This window comes from Penaeus japonicus, unplaced genomic scaffold, assembly GCF_977035675.1.
Source record: "Penaeus japonicus unplaced genomic scaffold, GWHDUDI00000001_assembly GWHDUDI00000004, whole genome shotgun sequence".
NCBI lineage: Eukaryota > Metazoa > Arthropoda > Malacostraca > Decapoda > Penaeidae > Penaeus > Penaeus japonicus.
This window is the reverse complement of record NW_028234406.1, coordinates 44,112,735-44,122,734: the sequence shown is the minus strand read 5'-3', so window position 1 is coordinate 44,122,734 and position 10,000 is coordinate 44,112,735. Positions and strand designations below refer to the sequence as shown.

The following is a 10,000-nucleotide window of genomic DNA, read 5'->3' as shown; positions in this document are numbered from 1 at the left end:
AAAGCTTTTTGATATTCTCAATTTCTGTACCTTATAAGGGGTCTTATTTAGTGCCAATAAGCCTCATACTATATGCAACTAGTACAATTTTATATATTATTATTGTTGCTATTATTATCATTACCACTTTTTGCTCCAGCTTAGCAATATCAGGTTCCTTCTTTTATTTTTTTCAGCTTAGCGGTTCGTTCCACAGGTTCCTCAGCATCTAAATGAGCGCCTGCGATCAGCATGTCAGCATCGTCCGGGTCACAAGCAAAGGGGGAGAAATCAAAGAAGTTTCAATCGCTGAACATAAATAATATATTTAAGGTGAGTTAGATGTATGTTTGATGTTTGCTTGTGAAGGAATACTTTTAATCATATAAAAGATAAAGCATTTATGTGTTATTAACCCATTGTGGATGGGCGTCATGACACACATGATGCAGGAGCCGTGGCCTGACGATGGGCGTCATGATGTACTTGACGTTGGGGGATTTGGGATTACTGTGCTGTTTTATTGTGCTGAGTAAGGAGTCAGTGTTGATGACAATTGCAGTCAAAATTACTATAATCACTGTAATGTTAAACAAACATAATGTCCAAAACCCAGATGGCACCACTTTCTTCTAGCACCAGCAGGAGAAAGAGTCTTGAATAGCACTCATTCATGGTCTCTAGCAAGCACTATCTTTATAGAGTGATAGTACACAGCAAGTTACTGACCTCTTGGTTTAAAGTACCGCCGATGAAGGATGTACAGGCAGAACGAGTAGAGGAAGATGACTAAAACCATGCCCAGTGTCTAAAATGTACCCCTGTGTCTGTGGGGTTACCTTTTACTGTGGCACTCACTGTCGTAAGCACAGGTTCCCTTCCTCTTCTCTTCCTCTTTATTTTATCTTCATTCTAGTTTATGTTTTGTATGCTTTCATAACAGTACACGAATATGAAAAAGTAAAGCTGTACTTTATTCTCCAATAAAACAGCAATACTTCACACTGAGTATAAAGAAAAGAATGAACTGAATTGGATACTTTACTACAATTATAGCCAACTGGAGTATTGATAGAGCCTGTCATATGACGCATAAGTCTCTAAACACTAAAAAACACACAATTTTAAACACAAAGATGGTTCTACTTTTACAATGAGTGACAAAGAAAATGGGTTAAGGCAAAATATGTTGCTTATAGCTGCCTCACTCTGACATAAAACCCATCCTGAAGACTCAACAAGTCAATCTATCCCCCGTCTGCAATGGGTTAATGGAAAATTCTCTCTCTCTCTCTCTCTCTCTCTCTCTCTCTCTCTCTCTCTCTCTCTCTCTCTCTCTCTCTCTCTCTCTCTCTCTCTCTCTCTCTCACTCTCTCTCACTCTCTCTCTCTCACTCTCTCTCTCTCTCTCTCTCTCTCTCTCTCTCTCTCTCTCTCTCTCTCTCTCTCTCTCTCTCTCTCTCTTTCTTTACCTCTCTCTCTCTCTTTCTTTACCTCTCTCTCTCTTTCTTTACCTCTCTCTCTCTTTCTTTATCTCTCTCTCTCTTTCTTTACCTCTCCCTCTCTTTCTTTACCTCTCCCTCTCTTTCTTTACCTCTCCCTCTCTGTCTTTACCTCTCCCTCTCTGTCTTTACCTCTCCCTCTCTGTCTTTACCTCTCCCTCTCTTTCTTTACCTCCCTCTCTCTCTCTCTCTCTCTCTCTCTCTCTCTCTCTCTCTCTCTCTCTCTCTCTCTCTCTCTCTCTCTCTCTCTCTCTCTCTCTCTCTCTTTCAATTTTATGCAGCTCTATATCAGGATTATTATTATTATTTTATGAAAAAGATTTTAGTCAAGTGATTATATTACAAATTCAAGTAATTAGGGAAAGAAAAAGTCTTTTCTTCTTTGCTTCCTCATTTTCTCTTAGAAATATTCATCATCCTCATGGTTGTTGCTTTTGTCATTATTTCACCCTTTCCATAATTTAGCACATCATCCATTTATGATTATGCTTTCATCCTATCTTTTGTTGCTCCCCATCACATTATATTAGCACTTAGACAAATTTAAGCAAATATTCTACACCCCTCAGCCCATTGACTGATATGCATTTCTTCTCATTCTAGGGTAAGTCTATTGAAACAAACCAGAAGACTGTAATTCAGAAACATGGCATGCAAAGCCTGGGTAAAGTGGCGTCTGTACGGCGCATGCCTCCCCCTGCAAACTTACCTAGCTTGAAAGCAGAGAACAGCGGCAACGACCCTAACGTGAATTTGGTACCAGCCGGTGGACAAGGATGGGGAAGCAAGGCGGAGGAGACAACCCCCGATGGGGCCTCGACCCCACAGGAGGGAACACCAACTCCAACACCACCTCTCGAAATCACTCCCAAGGTAAGACTGAGGTCTTAGTCTCTATCTATCTATCTCTCCCTCTCCCTTTCTCTCCCTCCCTCCCTCCCCCTCCTTCCTTTTCCCTCCCTCTTTCTCCTTCCCCCTTCTCCCATACACATCTACCTTCACTTAGTGTTTTTGTTTATTAGAGGATGGAAGACTCTCTGGAATATTTACCTTGCTACTCCTATCCCCCAGATATTCTCACCAGTTTTTCTCCCCTCTCTATAGGCACCCGGGGCAGGGGCACCTATGAGTGTGGATGTGGGCAACCAAGTATCAACCAACAACAATATAGGGAACATCACAAACAACTCAACTCCAAATTGTCAACCCCCAGGTATGTACAGAGTTTGTGAAATTGCATGGTGCAGGGCTTTGTTCATGGTTGTGTTTACTTTTCTGATGAGCAGAGAAGTACAGTTAGCTCTCAGTGTATGTAAATATTTGGAAGAGGCAGGGCAGAAGATTGGGTACCTTAAAATTTTCCTTGATTTTATATTTAAGCCATTAACAAAATACTCTACATGTCTTGAATACATACCTTCAGATTATATTGTTGGACATAAGAATATAGAAATAAAAATATCATTAGTATTTGGCACTTTTCAATAACCAAACCACACCCAAATATGGGAGAAATGTACTCTGGAAGCAAAGCAAAATGTCTAGTGATAATGACCTTTTTTTTTTCATCTTTTATCTTTCATCTTTTGGCAAATGAAGTAGAGACAATCCCACTAGTGAAGTTGAAATGTTACAACCATAGGTTTTATATTCTAACATTTCATTGATATATAACATGCACAAAGAGTAAACATTGGACAAGATCATCAGTATGACAAATAAACTAAGCATGTTTTGTTAGATGGTCATACAGTGTTAAATTTCCATTGATACAAGCTGCTGATCATTATAGCAGTTGGAACAATTATCCACAACCTATAGGGAATGCAATTGATATGGGTCAGGTATCTTTGGGAAAGCTGCTGTTCTAGGTGACTAAGCTTCCATTGCTGGAGGTCACTCTACATAGCACTGAGGGGAAAGATAATTGTGTGATAACATACTTTTATCTGGATTTTTTATTTGCAGTACTTTGGAAGCTGTGAGTATTTATGGAAAATGAAATATTTTTAATGTGGTATTAACTTGGAATTGATTTTAGTGTGTTTCTGGTTGGTTGCTCTAGTGATTACTGTTCATACCCAAATAGTGAAGTATTGGAAAGGGCATAACTTTGATTGAAAATTGGTTATATATAATGTATTCTAATCTTTATGCATTTTTAAACTTCCAGTAGTTGGTGGCAGTCAGCTTTTGGAAAGTGGCATTGGTGGAGGCATAAATACGCCAAACAACATAGCCAACAACAACAGTGGGAGTGCCAACAAAAACAAAAACCAGAACAACCTCAGCACCAGCATTATATCCATGACTTCCACTACCACCACCACAACAACAACCACAAATACAAGCAACAATGCCACAATCAAGACAACCACCACTCCCAGCATCCCAGTCAACAATATTGGCAGCAACATGAACAGTATGAACAACAACAACAACAACAACACCACACCCACCAACAATACCACAAACAACGCTGCAACAAACAACATCAACATCAACAACCAAAACAAACCATGGAGCAGTGCAGCAAGCGCTGGGGCAGCAGCTGGTGGTTCCCCTGGGGCACCACTCCCACTGGATGGTGGTCCCCTACCATCCTCCTCAGTCCAACAGTCGCCGTTTTTTCAGCGGGAGTTCCCCAAACTTGGTGGTGGCAATTCACTAGCAGAGTCATCGCCTCAGTATGGGCCGGGCCCCAGCTTACGGCCACAGAGTGAGTCTCATTTCTGTTCTTCCGATTATGTTGTTGACCCAGATGAAAAGATGTAGAGTAGCATGAATTCATGAAATGCTTATTGAGATGATTGTGGAATCATGGGCCTTAACTGATATCTCCTTTTTTTCCCTCAATTTGCAGCAGAAGGAAGTTGGATTCAGGGTGGTGGACGTGGTGTGGCTCAAGCACCGCAGGATGAGCGCCTGCCCAGTCCACAAAACCCAGGCACATTTAATGGTAAGCCTGAGTTTATCTGACATCAATTGGGAAGTGATTTTGATGAATTTCTAACATTGTCTGTTTGATTTACACACACACACACACACACACAGAAATACTTTTTCTTCTAAATTAATTTTCTTTGGTTACAGCAGGCGATATTCATCCCCCGAATCGCAATCAGGGGATGGGATCAAGAGGGACCCCTCCTGGTGGTCCTTCAGGAGTTCCTGGGGGTCCTGTTGGTCCTATTGGGCCAACACCACCACATGGTCCTACACCACAATATAGAGGAGTTGTTCCTCCCTATGTGAGTACAAAGAGCTGAGCTGTTCCTGTTCTGTCATATTTTTGAATTTTTGAGTGATATATTTAGCTAGGAGAAGAAAAGAAAAGTCCTTTGTACTAGATGCTTTTTAAATTAACCAAAAAACATATACTTTGAGACATGAGTTTATCCATTTTGGATAGAGTAGGTATGTACCAGGAAGAGAGAGTTTTTAAATATTAGGAAAGGAAACTTTATGATAACTTTTGCTTAGAGCAGATGTCAGTTGGCAAATCGAAAACAGGAATTCAGTGTTCACTACCTCTTCTTTTGATATATCATTTCCCTTTGTTTTGTAGAATCATCTTACGATTGGCATTGCAAAATCATTAATAGATGGTGTATTCATAAATTTTCAACACAGAAAATTCAGCCATTAGTCAAAATCTTCAAAACCAAAAAATCAATCCTTAATTTTCCCGTAATTAGGTGTAAAGAATTGTAATGTAAATCCCCTACTCTTTACATCCAAGTCAGTGTTTTGATGAAAAAAAGAAGACTAATTCCCTTCTCTTTCCCTTGCAGCAAGTAATGCGTAATAGCTTCCCTGGAGCCTTTCCCCCAAATTACCCAGGTCACCCTCGTGCTCCCTACGTACGTGATCAGAGGTATAGAGGGAATGGACCCTCCCCTTCGGGCAACAGTGAGGAAGATATAGTTGTGCCTCCTCCTATTATAAAGAAGGAGGCCCTGGAAGGGTTTGAGGATGATCCATGCGTTACAGAAGGCTGGGCTACTAGTGCAGCGGAAGTTGATTATAAGTGAGTAACTTGGGTTCTATATAAATTTTCCTCTCTAACTTTTTTGTGTAGGTCACATTCTGCCATCTTTAAAAGGATGTAGATAATTACAGGCATAGAACATTTTACATATTTTCTCAAAACATTTATCATTTCTATGAATAACCTTAAAGTAAAAGTCACATTCTTGAATATAATTTGTTAGAACTGATATAATTCAACCACAGGGTTTGTTTATCTTTTTACACATTTTTTCTAAGGCATTTACTAATGATGGATGATGTGATATCAGTTCACTGCTTGATGGTGTGCATAGTGGCTGGCCACGGCTTGAATGTGCGAATAGCAAAAGGCATTAGGCCTACACATTTTGAAATGCCCTGCTGTTAAGTCTAGGCGGAGCCAAAACTGCCCCCGAGTTATTGGGTTAATGAATTTCCTTCCTTTCTAGAGTAGGGAATCATGATTGCATAAGTAAATATAAAGTTTAAATTTAGAAATAATGATTTTTGTATTTTACAGCCAAAAATTGAACTTCAGTGAAGATGAAGGAACCGTAGATGAAGATACTCCTACCCTCCGAAATACTGAAAGAAAGTCGGAACGAAGGGATAGATGGGAAAAAGATAGAGGCCGTGATATAGGCCGAGAGAGTGAGGAACGTCGTGAAGTGTCTAGGGAGCCAGAGAGGGAACCTCCAATGAGAGAGAAAAATCCTCAAGGTTCTAGAGAACGTGACAATAGACGTGATATGGCTGAGGATCGTCGGGATCGTGACCACCGATTTTCTCCTGGTGACCCTGACAGGTGGCAACACCGTGGAGGTTTTGATTATCGTGGAGGATCTGGTCGGGATTATGGCGGCCCTCAAAATTCTGGGAACCGCGGCTGTCCCCCCCAACATGTGCAGGCACACACCTCTCCCCATACCGTACCTGCAAGCACATCTGTACATCCCACATCTCGCCCACCCTCCCTTACCCCTGTGCATCCTCCTGCTCATCAATTAGCTCATGCACCTTCTTTGTCACCATCATCGCACCCAAGGGAAGAAGAGGAATCATGGCGTGATAAGCGTGTTCCTGGAGATGAAGTGCAGGTTGCCTTAGAGCGAGCAAGGCAGCGCCATGAAGAGGAAGAGAAGCGTTATGAAGAGAAGAAAAGGTTTGAGCAGAACAAGGTTATCAAGAAATCCAGAGATCCAAGAGTCTTTGACGAAAGGGAGAGGGAAGAGCCTGATGCCGTCAGGGAGCGTTCGCGCGGCAGTAGCGAGTCGAGGGATGATAAGCCTCCCAGCCGGGATGGGCGGGACTATCGGCAACACCCAGACCGCCGTGAAAACTACCGGGACAATTACAGGGATCATCCACGTGAGCAATACGACAGACCTTTTGACAGACGAGATGGACAGCGGGACTCACAGCCTGTGTTTTCCTCGCAGTTCAAAAGCAAGCTACCTCCAAGGTTCCAGAAGCAACAGCAGCAGCAAGAGATGTTGCGTGCAGGTGGCGGCGGTCAGCCCTTCCGTGGACAGAACTCGCAGGCAGCTCCATTATTTGAACCTCGCTTTGGTTCTAATGCAGGAGGAAGGTTCATGAATCGGGATAATGAGAGTAAGTGCCTGGGCTCCTTGTGTATAAATGAATCCACTTAAAAATATTTTTCTCTAGAAATGGGATTTATAACCATAATTCTGAGTGCAAGATTGCCGAGTTACAGAATTGTTTAAGCATTATCAAGTCATCCTTTTGATAGTTTGATCATAGTTATTCCTTGAATCTTATTTCCTTTGTTTATTGTTTTGTTTATTTATTTTATAAGAGAAACATCTGTAGATAGTTACAGGCATTTAATCGTTTTTATGTGATAATTTCATGTGTTTTATATTCCAGGTAAAGAGAGGAGAATGAGGACGGACAGTGATACGTCTGGGGAAATTACAGACGAGAGGCCAGCCAGTGGACTCTCAGCAGAACGTCACAGAGATGATAGAGAGGAAAGGTTGGATCGCCCAGACCAGAGAGACTATAGATATGATCGGTCTGAAAGAAATGATAGGTCCGAGCGCCCAGAAAGGATTGAAAGGCCTGAACGGTCTGAACGTCCAGAGCGCATTGACAGACCTGATCGCTCTGATAGAATTGATAGATCAGACCGCCCGGAACGCATTGAGAGGCCAGACCGCTCAGAACGCATCGAGAGGCCAGACCGCTCAGAGAGAATTGAAAGACCAGACCGCTCAGAACGCATCGAGAGGCCAGACCGCTCAGAACGCATTGAAAGGCAAGACCGCTCGGAACGCATCGAGAGGCCAGACCGCTCGGAGCGCATGGACAGGCCAGACCGTTCAGAACGCATTGAGAGGTCAGACCGCTCGGAGCGCATAGAGAGGCCAGACCGCTCAGAGCGCATAGACAGGCCAGACCGCCCAGAACGCTTAGACAGGCCAGACCGCCCAGAACGCTTAGACAGGCCAGACCGCTCGGAGCGCATAGACAGATCAGAACGAGTGGAACGACCAGAAAGGGTCGATTCCCGAGGTCGGGACGAATTCTATGACAGACCAGATAGAGATGGGTAAGGGAATACAAAGTGTTATTAGATTGGATACTTTGACTACAGTTACTATAGTCTAGTTTTAATGTTTGAAAGAGTTAGTGGGTTGTTTGTTTAATGAGGTTTCCGTGCTACATATGCTTCTTCTGAGGCACTGATTCCATTTAAATGATAAGGTTCTTATAACCAATAAAAAATCTATTTTACCTATGTTCTATTCATTTGTAGAGATATTCATTTGTTTTATATAACTGGTAGAGTTGTTTAACAAATTCTTGTCTTACAGGAGGTATCGAGGCCGAGGCTCCCAAGGAAATTACAGGGACCGTGACCGCGATTGCTGGGCACGCACCTCTTATTATGAAAAGTTTGAGGAACGTCTTGAACCACGAGACTTGGATTATGATAGACGGTTAGTTTCCCACTTTATTTCATCAGACTAGGATTAGTACTGTAAAGAAATTGAGAGGTAGTTTAGGAATAGAATTATTAAGCTTCAATAACAAAAAAGACTTGAGACTGTTGTATGATTTTGCATTTTTTAACTAATCTTTAGATAGATAATATAGTGTATTTTGTCAAAGCTACTTGTCTTTTCAGGCGAAACATGAATGGTGAAGATTGGAACAGCCGAGGCCGAGACTTTGAAAGGGAAGGAAGTAAGGGCCGCAAGATCTTCGATGACAGAAGTGACCGCTCAGACAGGAGTGAGAACTTCCTCGAGCGCCGCAATGAGAACAAAATGGAGTCGTGGGGCCGCTCATATGAGATTGACCCTGTCATTCCCAAGGAGCCAGATTACGATTCAGGCGAGCTCCGCATGGTGCACAAGGAGTGGGACAAGGAGGTAGAAGCTGCAGAGAAGCAGATGGAGTTGCGCGATGAGATGCGGGACAGGCCACAGCGGCCAGACAGCCGTGACAGCCGTGCCAGTAGGGACTCGCGTGCTAGCAAGGATTCCTTCGAGCGGTGCCCCTCTAGTGCACCAGCAAGGGAAAAGAAGCTGGAGATAACTTCCTGGGCTGATGCCACATATGAGTACGATGACTACTACAGATCAGAAGGCAGAGGGGAAGAGTTTGGTCGAGAACAGACCCTCTTAGAGTCTCCAAAGAAATTAGATGTTAAAGAGGAAAAGACCACCAAAGGAAACGAAGAGGAAGTATCTAAAGAAGAGAAAGAGGTTCACCGCGAAATGCTGAAGGAAGCAGCCCGTGCTACCCACGCTCCAGCTCCTATCACCAGGGAGAGACTAGAGGCCTCGGACAAGGAGAAAGAGATAAGGAAGAATATGACTACACTCAAGAAGTCTCAGGGGGAACCTGTAAGGAAGGTGGAAGTGAAGGAAGTGGTTCATCCCAAAGAACAGCGAGACAATGTTTGGGCGAGCCGTTCAAAAAACGCAGAACGCTCCCGCCCCGATTCCAGCGGTTTGGCAACAACCACCACCAGCACAGCCGGCAACAACACAACCAAGGCCGTGGAGTCCAACATATGGGGCGTGGCCAAACAAACAACCACAAACAGCGAGAGCACCTCCCCAATCACTACAACAGCCACAACAGTAACTGTGAGTCAGGTCAGCAACACTATCACCAACACCAACACCACCAACACCGGCACCACAGCCACAGAGGGAACAGCACCAACAGTGGCAAGGGTGCCTACTCCTCAAGAGCCAATTGGCACCACACAACCAGCACCACAGCCGATGCAGCAGCAACCTCAGCCATTAATGCAGATCCAGCACCAGCCACCAATGCAGCAGCAACAGCCACAGCAAAATCAGAAACCTCAACCGCTGGCCGGGACCACATCAGAAACCACCACCACTACAACCACTACTCTGGCACAAGGGTCTTCTCAAACAGCAACCGGCGGAAGAGAGACCACTGAGGGGAAGAGTGGGGAAGTGGCTGAGAGGGAGAGTGCCGAGCGGGGCGGGGGCAGCAAAC

The 10,000-nt window shown here is 43.7% G+C and overlaps 1 protein-coding gene across 3 annotated transcripts in view; it reads left to right on the top strand.

Moving 5' to 3' along the window:
* LOC122265526 (uncharacterized) overlaps nucleotides 1-10,000 on the top strand; it is a 26,591-nt gene that overhangs the window by 6,972 nt on the left and 9,619 nt on the right. For all 3 annotated transcript variants that reach the window (XM_043034887.2, XM_086536574.1, XM_086536575.1), the window contains exons 2-12: nucleotides 177-312; nucleotides 2,084-2,353; nucleotides 2,585-2,693; nucleotides 3,654-4,199; nucleotides 4,344-4,439; nucleotides 4,574-4,731; nucleotides 5,275-5,510; nucleotides 6,012-7,102; nucleotides 7,382-8,066; nucleotides 8,332-8,457; nucleotides 8,646-10,000. The exon at nucleotides 8,646-10,000 is cut by the window's right edge and continues 242 nt beyond it. In XM_043034887.2, the coding sequence (XP_042890821.2) occupies nucleotides 232-312; nucleotides 2,084-2,353; nucleotides 2,585-2,693; nucleotides 3,654-4,199; nucleotides 4,344-4,439; nucleotides 4,574-4,731; nucleotides 5,275-5,510; nucleotides 6,012-7,102; nucleotides 7,382-8,066; nucleotides 8,332-8,457; nucleotides 8,646-10,000 (4,753 nt within the window). In that variant the 5' untranslated portion in view covers nucleotides 177-231. The remainder of the gene's footprint in view (nucleotides 1-176; nucleotides 313-2,083; nucleotides 2,354-2,584; nucleotides 2,694-3,653; nucleotides 4,200-4,343; nucleotides 4,440-4,573; nucleotides 4,732-5,274; nucleotides 5,511-6,011; nucleotides 7,103-7,381; nucleotides 8,067-8,331; nucleotides 8,458-8,645) is intronic.